The sequence below is a fragment of the Centropristis striata genome, chromosome 12, assembly GCF_030273125.1.
Source record: "Centropristis striata isolate RG_2023a ecotype Rhode Island chromosome 12, C.striata_1.0, whole genome shotgun sequence".
Lineage (NCBI taxonomy): Eukaryota > Metazoa > Chordata > Actinopteri > Perciformes > Serranidae > Centropristis > Centropristis striata.
Genome location: NC_081528.1, coordinates 3,993,330 through 4,007,487, shown reverse-complemented (window position 1 = coordinate 4,007,487; position 14,158 = coordinate 3,993,330). Strand labels below are relative to the sequence as shown.

General features: G+C 35.3%; 2 protein-coding genes across 2 annotated transcripts; both read right to left on the bottom strand.

Moving 5' to 3' along the window:
- Positions 1–1,689: 1,689 nt before the first annotated feature.
- LOC131981951 (short coiled-coil protein B-like) lies at positions 1,690–8,129 on the bottom strand. The gene is made up of 4 exons (XM_059346493.1): positions 7,983–8,129; positions 6,615–6,683; positions 6,430–6,510; positions 1,690–4,630 (listed from the first exon to the last, which is right to left on the bottom strand). The coding sequence occupies exons 2-4, from the start codon at positions 6,628–6,630 to the stop codon at positions 4,488–4,490; spliced, it is 240 nt and encodes a 79-aa protein (XP_059202476.1). The 5' UTR covers positions 6,631–6,683; positions 7,983–8,129; the 3' UTR covers positions 1,690–4,487.
- A 1,150-nt stretch (positions 8,130–9,279) lies between these two features.
- Positions 9,280–13,200, bottom strand: mgst2 (microsomal glutathione S-transferase 2). Its single transcript, XM_059346713.1, has 4 exons — positions 13,025–13,200; positions 11,441–11,540; positions 10,675–10,827; positions 9,280–9,692 (listed from the first exon to the last, which is right to left on the bottom strand). Exons 1-4 carry the CDS (start codon positions 13,077–13,079, stop codon positions 9,584–9,586), a joined length of 417 nt encoding a protein of 138 aa, XP_059202696.1. The 5' UTR covers positions 13,080–13,200; the 3' UTR covers positions 9,280–9,583.
- Between the last annotated feature and the right edge of the window lie 958 nt (positions 13,201–14,158).

Below are 14,158 nucleotides of genomic sequence, written 5' to 3'. Positions count from 1 at the left end.
AGGTCCTTGTAATAACCATTAATTAACAAGTAATAAGGCCCTTGTAAGTCCTTACAAGATGCTTATTAACATTATTGTGTGTTTATGTAAGTGTTAATAATGGCATTACAAACACCCATGACCCACCCATTATGTCTTTGCTATGCCTTTATTAATCTTATTTTGTTTGCTTATTGATATTAAAATATACTTTATCGCTCATCTATTATAAGTTAACTATAAGTTAACTATGCTTTTTGCAACTACCGGATCTAAAGCGAGAACAATGCCTTATTACTTGTTAATTAATGGTTATTAAGAACCTTATTATAAAGCGTTACCAAAATGTCAAATGGTTATTTGTTTTTATTTATTATTAATTTATTATTATTTTGTTACTTAAAAACAAATCTGAAAAATAATTTGTTGTTAAACAGCACTATTTATGTCACCATTTTTATAAATATTGTGGAGATGCAGAGAAAAAAGGCAATTTTTTGTTTCTGTAAGCATTTTTTTTTATTTTAAAATAAGAAATATCATAAACATACATACCATAAATGCCCATTCTATTGTATATGTCACATCACAGATCTTTGACATTTAGGGGTATTTTTTTCTTTTTTTAAAACATCATAAATGTTCTATGTGGTCTGTGGTATATTCCCATAATTTTCCTTTAAGGATAAATAGTCTGGGTTCTCATGCGTTAAAGCAAAACAGGTTCAGCAATATACAAATATTTCTTTTGTCTTCTCATGTTGAGAGACAAATATCTATGTTGTGACGCAGAATATGGAAATGTGATCCTTTGTTAGTAACAACCACACGGACTGGTTTTGAGGTAAGAGACATCAGTGTCATACAGGTTGTTTAAATCCTTTAATACGTATTGTCAACTAACTAGAAATGTGCATATGAAGCCTCATAAACCTGATATTTGCTTTATTTTCTGAGCCCACTAGATACCAAGGTTATTATAGTTAACGAAAACTAGAAATTGAAAAAACATTTTCGGTAACTGAAATAAAAAATAAAAACGAGAGTTTAAAAAAAAAAAAAAAACGATAAACTGTATTTTGTGGTTATAAAACTAACTAAAATTAAAGTGAAAATGTCCTTAGTTTTCATCTTTGTCAACTTTTTTCATACGTAAACCTTTTTGGTTGATATGAAATCTATTTCATCTATCTGGTTTTATGACTTAATAAACTTATTGGGGCTGAGATGGATCAGACAAAGGAAATAAAGGAAACATTTATTGTGACCTTATTGAATCCCAACAAATACCCCATTACAAAAAACTAAAACTAATAAAAACTAAACTAAAAATAAGCATTTTCCAAAAAATAAAAACGAATTAAAACTAGCAAACTCACTCTAAAAACGAATTAAAACCAACTTGTATTTTTCATTAGTTTTAGTTTTAATTTCGTTGTCAACTTTTGTTTTCAAATTCAAACTATTATAACCTTGCTAGATGGCGCCCTTGGTTTGAAAAATTAGGCTCCAGTGATGGTAATCGAGTGTGTTTTCAGCCCTATGTTGAACAGAGAGCTCCATCTCGTGGAGTCAGAAAATAAAGAAAATGGTTCATGAGGCTTCATTAGCACATCACTAGCTTTTGAAAACACTTTGGTTTTGTGGGGAACACTCTTGCAGACAGGTGGTTGTCATGGTGACGAGGTCAGGGAAAATCACTCACAAACATTTAATCAAAAAAGATCATCACTTTATTAAAGTAAAGTCGGTTCAAATAAGCAACAAAATCAGTCATAATGTAAACAATGTACAAATGTAACAAGGTTAGAGACATGTCAACACTTCATAGCTGTGTTTCACATTTATGCATAAAATACAGGACGCATTTTGTCGATGATTTTCTCAGTTTAAATAAAAACCGACATGTGGTCTTGGCTATAAACTGGAACAGTAACAGCCACTGTTTAAACAGTGTCATTTACTCCCAACTTGCAAGAAGCAGCAACAAAAAAAGTGACGTTGTTCTGAAATGAGAAAGCGGATCTTTAGACCCTCCTCTTTTTAGAGATATGAGCAGTAACATTAAAACCATTTTATAACAACAAAGGTACAAACTTTAAGATCTGCTGTAGTTATGGCAGCAATACTGACAAATAAATAAAGGGGGAAATGATCAGTTCTCCTGTACTATACTGTGCTTTTCATTGCTTACTGTCTCTTCTTATCACAAGATGTCAAAGGGGCCTCCGTATGTGCCAGGTGGAGTGCCAGAGACAGTGGCATCACCTCTTCCAAACATCTCTGTGATCTAAACTGTCGATATATTGTCCATAGTAATGAATAGAAAACTAACAAATGATGCAGAGCTTGTGGTTTAGTTGATTTTCTGTTGTTGGAGACCAAAGCAATGCATGGAAAACATTACACTACAGGCCAAAAGTTTGGAAGCGAGATCAAATTTGTACAAAAAAGATCATAGTTTCGTTGCTTTGCAACAAAACAAATGTGATTATTATATAAAGAGTCACTTATTAGAACACATTTTTGTATCCTTCTTTCCTTAATGTATAAACCTGTACTCAGGTGGTTTTATTGATATTAACCAAAATCATTATCGAGAAAACCATGTTAAATGACTAGATATCAGCTCTTTAATTAAACTATTATGAGCTATTTTTGTTGGTATCTTTATATTTGTCCAAACAAATGTACCTTTAGTTGTACCAGGCATTAAAATGAACAAGATATTAGAGGAAACAAGGGTGGTCTAATGACTTTTTCCATGATTTGGAATGCATCGACCGAAATACATCTCTGAACCCGTCAAATATCATCTCACTATGAATTTTATAAGCTTTTTAAAAGCTTGACTGCATTCAAATGAGGGAAAAAATCAGGCCGAAAAAAAATTGTCTCTCAACTCCAACTACATGATTGTGTCTCAAATTGATAATTGGACTGAAAGAGAAGAAGAAGAGCCGGTCTTGGCTTAGATCTTCGTTTAGCATCTGGCTACACTGAGACTCTGTTGCCCTCAGACCAGGGGTCTCAAACTCAAATCACCTGGGGGCCGCTAGAGGCAGTATCAAAGTGACCAAAAAAAGACACAAAATCACAAAAAAAAAGACACAAAATGACCCAACAAGACATAAAATTACAGAAAAAATTTAAATTACTTAAAAAAGAAACAAAAAGACCAAAAAAAGACACAAAAAATGACCCAAAAGACACAAAATGACCAATAAAAAGACACAAAATTACTAAAAAAGACACAAAATTATTAAAAAGACACAAAATGACCCAAAAAAGACAAAATGACCAATAAAAAGACACACAATTACTAAAAATAGACACAAAATTATTTTTAAAAAAAGACAAAATTATTAAAAAAACACAATTATTGAAAAAAGACACAAAATTATTTAAAAAAGTAATTAAAGGGACCTTCCACACACAACACAGTAAAGTGCCATTCATATAAAACTCACATTAAACTTTCATATCAAGGTGGGGGCCACAAAATATCATCACGAGGGCCACAATTGGCCCGCGGGCCGCGAGTTTGAGACCCATGCCTCAGAGGCTTAATCGTTGTCAGTCTGATACCCAATAGGCTCCCAGATGGAGTCACTTAATTTAGAGCCCAAACAAGCTGCTGTACAATTTAAAGACACACTAAAATTTCGGCCGCTCTATAACCAGCAACTACACTTTAGAAGGTTTGGGGATCAGACGAGTGTAAATCTGCTGCTGCTGCTCTGGGACTTCATAACGTTTGAGATGAGAGATGAAGTCAGATGTTGATCTAGAGCAGGGATGGGCAACTGGAGGCCCGGGGGCCACATACGGCCCGCAGCCTCACTTAAAGTGGCCCTCAGTACAACTACATGCATTTGAGCATGAAATGTTAAAAGTGCAGTGTAAAAATGCACAAAATTACTTCTTGCAATTAATGTTGGTCTGCTGTTCTTGCACTGAAAAATAAATAAATCACAGAAAGTGGTTATTTTTTATTTGCTTCAAACCTTTTGTATTCCTATTTATACTGTTAAACATGCATTTCAGCATGAAATATGTTAAGTTACTGCACTGTAAACATATTTAAAATTGCACTTTCATCATATCTGGTTAAGTGCACACTCTTATATGTGGCCCTGTGGTATTGTGCATGTAAAAATGGTGGCCCCCTGCAGCATTTAAGTTGCCCATCCCTGCTGTAGAGTCTAAAACATGCTTCTGAGCAGATACATATTGGCATACAGATGCAATAAGGGGTTTTTCTAACAACATATATGCTGATTAGTAACTGAAATGTGGGTCTTTGTATTCTAACCTGCTCTTTTTTTCCCTTTCGATGAGACTCTGATGTGAGAAATGCAACACTGCCTCCTAGTGGACATGTAACGGTAATGACGCAGACTCAAACAGGATTCAGGCCGGGGCAGTATTAAAGGGTCCATGATGTTGATCATTAAGAGTCCAGTGGTCCAGGACGGTCCGGGGAGGGGGGGGGGGGTTCTCCTTTCTTACTTTCGTTTGCTCTTGGTGTCGGTGGTCTGGAAGACACTGGAGGCAGACATGAGGTTCTCGATGTACTGACCCAGGACCTGGTTCTCCGACTTCAGCTTCAGGTTCTCCTCTTTGACAGCATCCACTCTAGCAGAGAGGTCTGAAGACATATAGGGTCGTTAGACACATGAAACAGGTTTTATCCAGGCCTGGGGGGTGTTTTTGTCTGATCATGTGCATTAAACAAACCATATAGAACAATGGGAACTGCAGCTGAATAAACTGGAAAAGTAAATGTAAATGTAAATCCATGGTTAAAAAAGCACACTAAAGTGCCTCTAGAGTGGTGAAAACGAGAGGAAGTGCCTTATTGGCTGCCCTTTACACATGCAAAAACTGATTTGGTGCCCTCTAGGGTGCCCCTTCATACAATAAATTATGATGATGTGCCCTCTAGTGCAAGAAAATTTGATAACGTGCCTTAATGAGTTCCCTTCTAGTGCCCTTTTTTCCTGTTTGGTGCCTCCGTGTTAGAAAAAGCGTGCGAAAGTGCCCTCTAGAGTGGTGAAAATGAGAGAAAGTGCCTTATTGGCTGCCCTTTACACATGAAAAAACGTATTGATTGCCCTCTAGGGTGCCCCTTTATACAATAAATTATGATGATGTGCCCCCTATAGATTCTATAATACGGAATCACCCAACTGTGAATAATGTTATGTGAGATTTTTGCTCTCATTTAGCTCTCAAAGTGCACAAAATAGATGCATTTTACTTAAAAATGTACAAATTTTCTTTGCTCCGGACCCCCCTAGATGGTTTGGTTCGACACTTTTAACTGTCAGTACCATATCATTAATTACTTTGATCTGGATCTCCTTTTAACTTAATGCTAATATCTCATCATACATGATGCATCAGAGCTTTTTGCTGTTGGTGGGGCTCCATGTTGTGCAGAATGTGCCCTTTTTATTTTTTCGCCCCTGCCCTTCTAACAGTCTGAGTCCGCCACTGGCTGAATACAATAATAGATGATGACTCTCTGGAAAACACTGAACAGTAACAGTAATTTGCCTCTATCTCTGTTTCCTAGAAATATTTGCATTAGTTATTATCAGAGCTGGTTGACATAGACTCACACATTGTATCCTGTCAAACAGCTATTTTCATGTTCCTGTTGTGTGAGAGATAAAGGCCTTTTGTTCTCTTCGACATGTCGGACCAGCCAACCTCCAGATATTTATTAAAATGCCTAAAAAGTGTTTAACACTTCAGTTAAAACACTGCTTTAGTCCTTTGACATGACCATTAAAAAGGGACTTCTTATGCTTAATTTAAGGTTCATACTTTTCTGAATGTGTTTCTGTTTATGCAGTGTGAGAAGTTAATGTAGTGTAAAGCAAAAAAGTTGCAGTTTGGGCCGGCAGGAGGGGAATCTAGAAATAAGCATGTTGAAAGCTTAAAATAAGAAATTAGCTCTTAAAACAAGATACATTATGTAACATTTCTAAAAGTTTCTAAAGTTTTTTTTTATCTTGGTAAGAAACAAATAATCATCAGGTCACTCTGCTCGGGTCAGTTCATCGCTGCTTGCAGCTTTAATTTATCTTGTTTTAAGAGTTAATTTCTTATTTTAAGTGTTCAACATGCTTATTTCTAGATTTAATAATCTTAATTTAAGAAATCTTGTCAAGTGAAATTATCTGTCCATGCAGCAAGATCATTTCCCTCAGATTTAGTGTTTTTAGACACACCTTTTTTGCAGTGTGCATAGTTTGTGAGTTGGTTGTGAGTATGAAAAGTTTTTTCAAATGTTGGTGTTTTTCCATCAATTTTTTTTCATGCAAATCTTCAAAATGTGCATCGAAATTCATTGATGGAAACAAGACTACTGTTACTGTCTGGCTTTGTAGATCAGTAACTGTGTGTGTGTGTGTGTGTGTGTGTGTGTGTGTGTCGTACCCTCTAAAGTGTGTTGAAGCTCCAACACCTGGTTGATGAGCCTCGTCTTCTCTTCCAGCTCAGCCTGGTTCTCCATGTCACCTGCAGCCATGTAAGGGACAGTCAAACACCTGGCGTGTGTGTGTGTTTGTGTGTGTGTCTGTGTGTGTGTGTGTGTGTGTGTGTGTGTGTGTGTGTTGTCTCACCATCGTCTGAGCTCATGGTGAAATACTCGTCTTCCTTTTTGGAATGCAGGGCTGCGACTCTCAGGAACACTGTGAGAATTAAGAATTATAAATAATTAAATCCATTTAGTGTATTATGTAGTGATGTGCCAATGAAGCCTCATGAACCATTTGCTTTATTTTTTATCTACAATTTGCTATTGTATAGTATGCCGAATTCTTATGAAAGACTAAAGTTTTGATTTACAACAAAACAAATATTTTCATATCTATATATATATATAGTCATGGAAACATTATTAGACCACCCTTTTTCTTCAATTTCTTGTTCATTTTAATGCCTGGTACAACTAAAGGTACATTTGTTTGGGCAAATATAATGATAACAACAAAAAATAGCTGATTTTTTTTTTTTTAATTTAAGAGCTGATAATTTCTTGATATGCCTGGTACAACTAAAGGTAAATTTGTTAAGACAAATATAATGATAACAAAAATTGCTCATAAATGTAATTGTAAAAATTAAAATACATTTTAAAATATTACATAAAAATATATACATGTATAAATAAAAAATATAAAATAAATAATAAATAATTAAATAAAAAAATACATTTTTTATTTACAATTTAATTAAAATTTAATTTAAGAGCTGATATCTAGACATTTAACATGGTTTTCAATCAATCAATAAAAACATGGAAAATGTCGAGATATCAGTTCTTCAATTTAACTATTTGTCCAAACAAATGTACCTTTAGTTGTACCAGGCATTAAAATGAACAAGAAATGGAAGAAAACAAGGCTGGTCTAATAATTCCTCCCATGACTGTAGAGGTGATGGTTCATGAACAATTAAATATTGTTGTAGCGAGTTCGAATCCAGCTCTACCCGAACTTGCAAACGTTATATTTTCATGCTTTCTTTTTATGTATAGGTGGCTGTGATGTACAACAACAATAATATCCACAGTAGATAGGAGATGCGCCAGTTATATGTTTATTAAAAATGTATGAATCTGCTAACTGAGGCAGAAAACAGCTGCACACACCAGTACAGCAACCAGTTAGTGTGGAAACCAGTAACCATTACATCACATAACGACACTATATGATTAAAACAACCTGAGGCTAAGCTAACCTGAGCCCAACAGCTCACATACAAATATCTATCATGTGTTTTGATTGCTATAAACTCTTGTAAACCAACTGGACAGAAGAGGCGGAAAACACAAACAAACCCTGAGCCAGGCCTGCTGCTAGCTAGCCGCTAGCATGCTAACTAGCCGCTAGCATGCTAACATACACCAGACAGATGCTTTCCCCCTTTATCTGCCCCACATAATAAAAAACAGCAAGTAAAGGATAATGTGAACACGGGGCACATACCTTACGACGTGAAAAACCAAAAGTGCCGCGCTGAAATGCAGAATTTCGGCCCAAAGTTAAAGGGTTGGTGTGAATTCCTGCAGCTTGTGTTTGACACCAGCTGTGGTCAGTCTGTCCAGTTTAGCTCAGAGCCGCCAGGGGGCGACACACACACAGGAGGACAACAACACAGGCCCGTCCGGAATAAACCAGTCAAACTATAAAAATAAACCGTTTTAAAACCTAATTAAAATGATTTTGACGGCTTCTTAAATCTTCTCATATTATTATTATTATTATTATTATTATTATTATTGCTATTATTATTATTATTACCCGTTGCACATTCTACTTATTTACATATTCTTATACTCTTATGTCTTGTCAAGTATGTATGTGCATATATAATGCCGGTACAATATATCATATAATATCATGTCTTGTGTGTGTGTGTGTGTGTATATATATATATATATATATATATATATATATATAAATGTGCATAAATATAACATGTATAAATGTGTATAAATATATTATTATTATTATTATTGTTATTATTATTATTATATGCTGTCTAGTCACAATAACATCTATCTATCTATCTATCTATCTATCTATCTATCTATCTATCTATCTATCTATCTATCTATCTGTCTGTCTGTCTGTCTTTCGTATCTTAATTGATTTAATTTCTTCTAATTATAGTGATTATGGCTTACATTTAATAAAGACCTACATTTCAGTGTCTCAAAAAAAAATTAATATTACAAAAGACACATTTTAAAAAGTATGTTTAATATGGAAATGTTGGCCTCCTAAAAGTATGTCCATCTATATGACTCAATACTTGGTTGGGGCTATTTGACTTGAACTACTGTAAATGGACTTTTCCATCATAATTTAATTTATTGAGATGAACCTGTGTGTCGTTTTTTGTCCCTCATATGCAATAAGTACATGTGGAAGTCTAGGACAACGTCTGATGTAAGTTTACATGTTTTTGGACAGTTCATGGATCTGCTAGAGATTCTGCTAGAAATCTAAAGGTAAAGAATGCATAGTTAGTTGTTGGTAAATAGACTGTCTCTCTTTTGATATTTTGTATTTACACATGGTACATATTTATACATGCTGTGTATGTATGACCCTTTATAAAGCTATAGGTGAACTAAATATATAATATAGTCTGTATTTCTATTTATGTGAAAACCATCAAAGAAAAAATACACTCTTAAAACAGCCATGTATGTTTAAAATGAATGACAATGAAGCTCACAAAATAAAAAAAGATTTTATTTCACTTTCATAAAAACAAAAAATCAATCTTGAATTTGCTTTTGCTGCTTTGTGTATCTTTGTTACTGTGAGTATAAGACACCAAAAGCCAAAGCTGTTGCATAAAATATATCAGACTTAAAGGAATCTAAGAGGTAAACGATGCATTTCAGAAGAACATGATCCTGGGCTTTGGTTAGAATCAAATTGTGAACAGTTATTATTTCTCAGTAGAGTTTAAAACAGATGAGTTTCCTGTAAACAATCCGATTTCTCAAATCGATCTAATTTCATAGTCCTGATATTTCAGTGCTTGATCTGCATAGTAGATGGAGGTGAAATCTTCAGATGTAGATGTGAAAGTACTGGTGTAGTAATCCACGCACTACTCCGGTCAAACCCAGTAGAAACAGAGTGAAAAGCACCACCAAAGTCAGGTAAAAGCCAGGTATCCTGCAGACCAGACGACACTCAGTCAACATTCTCACAACAGGGAAAGTCACTTATCAAATACTGTAACGAGACAATGTGCCAATGAAGCCTCAAGCCCACTTTTCTTTATTTTACTGAGCCCACAATGGTAATTGTGTGTGTTTTCAGCCCTATGTTAAACAGAGAGCGCCATCTAGTGGGCTCAGATAATAAAGAAAACAGTTCATGAGGCTTCACTGGCACATCGTCACACTGTTAAAATAATCGCCTAAGTCATTTTTTGTCAAAATTGTTTTTTGTGATGTTCCATATCTTTTCAATAAATTATTTTCATTATTCAGTATTCCAGGTTTTCATCAATTAGTTTGTTTTTGATCATCATACATCCTAATTTTATGTTTTCCTTTATTAATTTTTGAATAAAATCTCTTTTTGTGTTACTACTCTTCTAATGCACAACATGGGTCAAAAATAACCCATTTCCATTTTTTTTTAGCTAAGTAGCTTGCTAATCTAACTACTTAGCTAACTTCTCGGCTAAGTATTTAACTAAGTAGCTTGCTAAGCTAACTACTTAGCTAACTTCTCGGCTAAGTATTTAACTAAGTAGCTTGCTAAGCTAACTACTTAGCTCATTTCTTGGTTAAGTAGTTAGCTTAGCAAGCTACTTAGCCAAGTGGTTAGCTTTGTAATAATACAAAAACTTATTTTCTTCATAAAGTATGAGAAGCAAAATGGAAATAATGATATGTTGTTATCAAAAACAAGATATTTAAAGAATATTTGGAATATTCGATCATAAAATAAGTTGATATCAAAAGATAGAGAACAGAAACACACAACAAACATTAAATAACATGGGGAATGAATGCGGGTCATTTTTGATCCATGTTGTGCATTAGAAGGGGGGTCAATATGTTGTGCATCAAAGGGTTAACTAAAGTCTTGTTTGAAAAAACATTAAAATATTTCATGAAAACAATATATGAGTGAGATAAATCACCTTTTCTTGGTGGACTTGACATATCCGTTGAAATATATTTGTCTGGCGATCATGTACGCCAGTCCTCCTGCAGCTGCTGGGACCTCGCTGAAGAACACGCCGCAGGTCCACAGAGTCACCAGGAACAACGGGTAGAACTCCACACAGTTCTGACTGCAAACACACACACACACTTCATGTTTTACTATCTTTGATTGCATTTAAAGGCGCCATACAGCTGTATGATATTAGCCAACATGGTCTCACAGGAATCCGTGGAATAGCCACGGAATAACTCTTTCCGTGATTTCCGTGAAACTGACACGGATTTCGCTACAATGCAAGTTAATGACAGTCATATCCCGTGGCTATTCCAACATACAAAGTGATTATGTTCATTCACTGAGTGAAGATTTAGAAAATAAAACATATATTTCTCACTAGAAATGTGATCAAAATCCATTTTTATGCAGAAACAAAGTCAAAATATTGATTTTTTTCACAAAAAATGAGAGAACTGTCCACCATGTTTTTTGTTCTGACCGCCGGGACCTTGAAAGTCATGTGACTTGGAACAAACCAATAGGAACAAATATCCATGGAATAGCCACGGGATATGACTGTCATTAACTTGCATTGTAGCGAAATCCGTGTCAGTTTTACAGAAATTTGAGTGATTCCGTGGCTATTCCACGGATTTTGAGTTAAGCAAATCCGTGGCTATTTCACGGATTCCTGCGAGACCAGGTTCATATTAGCTTATGAAAAGATGTCTAAGTGGTCTTACTGTGCACGGAAAGTTCTCTCAAACTGTGCAGGTCCAGTTGTATCGGGAGGCAGAACCTTATGGGCCATCCTGGACAAACCAACCCGCCGGGCCAGGTAACCTGGAGGAGACAGACATGGAGGGATTTCAGTCTCTTTAAAGGACTGGAACAAACATTAAACCGTATAATAACATACAGTAATCCAGAGCACAGGGATGTCTTCAGTCTGTTACAGGCCTTCCTTTAATGGACATGTTTTCAATCTACTTCTTTTGTATTTAACCCATAAGAAAAATTTGGAAAATTATAGGGGAAATACCACAGACCAAGTGGACCACGTAGAACACATTTATGATTTTTTTCAAAAATACTACCACTAAATGTCAAAGATCTGAGATGTGACATATACCTTACAATGGGCATTTATGGTATTTATGTTTATGATATTTCTTATTTTAAAATAAAAAGACTAAACACATTTTCTGCTTACAGAAACACAAATTTGCCCTTTTCTTTGCATCTCCAAACCTTTAACAAAATTATTTTTCAGATTTGTCTTTGAGTAACAAAATAATAATAATTAATAATAAATAAAAAAGAATAACCATTTGCTTTTTTGTTTGCATCTCCATAACATATATCAAAATTGTGACTTTAATTTGTTCAGGAAATATGGTCAGAACAAGTTAAATGTAATACAGGACACCCTATTAATGGATTAGAATTGTTAAATGGGTTTAAACTTAGCCTAGGACCGAATCAGGTTTACACTGAATTAAGGTGTATAATATGTCGATTTGGTCACATTTTAAAATGCCTAAAAATTCTTCATATGGGTCAATTATCGTCTGTTGATATTAGAGCATAATATGGCCAGAAATTACAGAAAAACACCATATTATGCAATGTCCAAAAATCTGAAAAAAGGCATACTGTAGCCTATAGTCTGTCGATTTTTAAATGCCTAAAAATGCTAGAAATTAGTGAAGTGTAGGTCGCGAACGAGCCGCTTCAAAGAGCCGTTTAAGTGACCGATGGGAGCCGGATCACGTCCGTCAGCGAGCCGTTCTTCTTTATTTTATTTTTCACTTTTCTCTTTAGGAAAAGTACCTGCTGCATGCTGTGCGAACCAATCATGTGAGGTTTGACACAAGGATCATACCATCACTACTAGAAATCGCCCAATAATACTGTGTTGATACATGTGGTATTATAGTTTGTCCGAAAATGGTGAAAAAACACGTATGGGATGTCCAAAAATGACCCCCTCAAAAAAAATCATTCTATAGTGTGTCGATTTTTTCGTTTCCTTCATTGTAAATAACGCTACTTTTAGAACATGCCCTGGGGTGACTCACATTGTCGCCGTGGGCAACCAGGTGCCCGTGGTCACTGTGTTGGCTACTCCTGGTGTAGATGAACATTTTTAGTCTACTGTCAATACAGCATGTCTGCTACCAAATCTATGGTTTAACCCTAAAACTGTGGTACCAGTTACTGTTCTCCCGCTGTGATATGTGAGCGTGAGAACAGTAAGAGACCAAAGACCAGCTCCTCCTCCACTAAACCAGAATGTTTCAGCAGGTTGCTGACATGTTGCTCACCCATGTGCAGAGCAGACAGAAGAGACACTGCAGCCAACAGAAAAGGGCTTCCCATCGCTCTGATTAGAATCTCCAGAACTCTTCTTCAGATTTCCTCTTGTACAAAGTAAGCTTTAGATAACAAGCAGCTGGTTCTTCCTGGGAGAAAGTAACTTCAGCCCATCCCACAACAAGTGCTGTCATGTTGTGTTGTTAAGGCCTGCCCTGCTGCTGAACACAGGAGAGAAGTGAAGGCAAGCTTAAAATACCAAACATCTGCACTAGCTTCATGCATTTTGCTGTCATTCAACTGCAAAAATATCCTAACTAATGTCTGCCTCCAGCTGAACCCTTCTTACTGTTCATTATGTGCTCAGCAATCATTAAATACGTTTGGTTGAACCTGAATGTTTAACCTTTGGATATTTGTCCTTTGGGTAGGTGTTGTTTTTCCAATTTTGGGATTCTTTTTTGGCTGTTTGTTTTTCAAATCTGTAGAATAATAGAAATGCCTTTAATTAAAGCAAAAGATGTGTTGTCTTTCTGGTGTGTTTTTGTGTGTGCTTTTATGTGTGCTTTTTGTATATTTTTGTTTGTTTGTGTTTTTTGTGTTCAAAATGTTGATCCAGTAAGTCAAAATGAAAATAATAATCAGGTCATATAGGTGAGGTTGTGCTGAAAACAATGATACTAACACGTCATGGTAAAGATTTTTAAGTGGTTTATACAGACAGAATGAAAAGGAGTCAAAAACTGACAAAATAGCCCCAAACTCCAAAGGGTTAAGGAACGTTTAGGTAAAAAGCTCTCATATTGTTTGTAAAAAGCCTGGTCGCAGTGTTTTGGTTCGCCACAAGATGGCAGCACAGGACAATGAAATACACTTTGTATGAACGCTCTCTCTTTATATAAATCTCTGGAAAAGAGAGTATGAGGATTCCAGTAATCATACCAATATACCAATTTACTGTAAACTAATATGCTGTATTAACCTGACGTATTATACTCTTTCAACCAAGAGAAACCAACAAGCATATACACACTAATTTATTAGGAATTATTCTATAAATTCATGAGATGGGGTAATTTTAAGTAAACATCAAAACATTTCAAATGTAATTATTGTGGGTAAGTGGAGGAGTTTCATACACACTG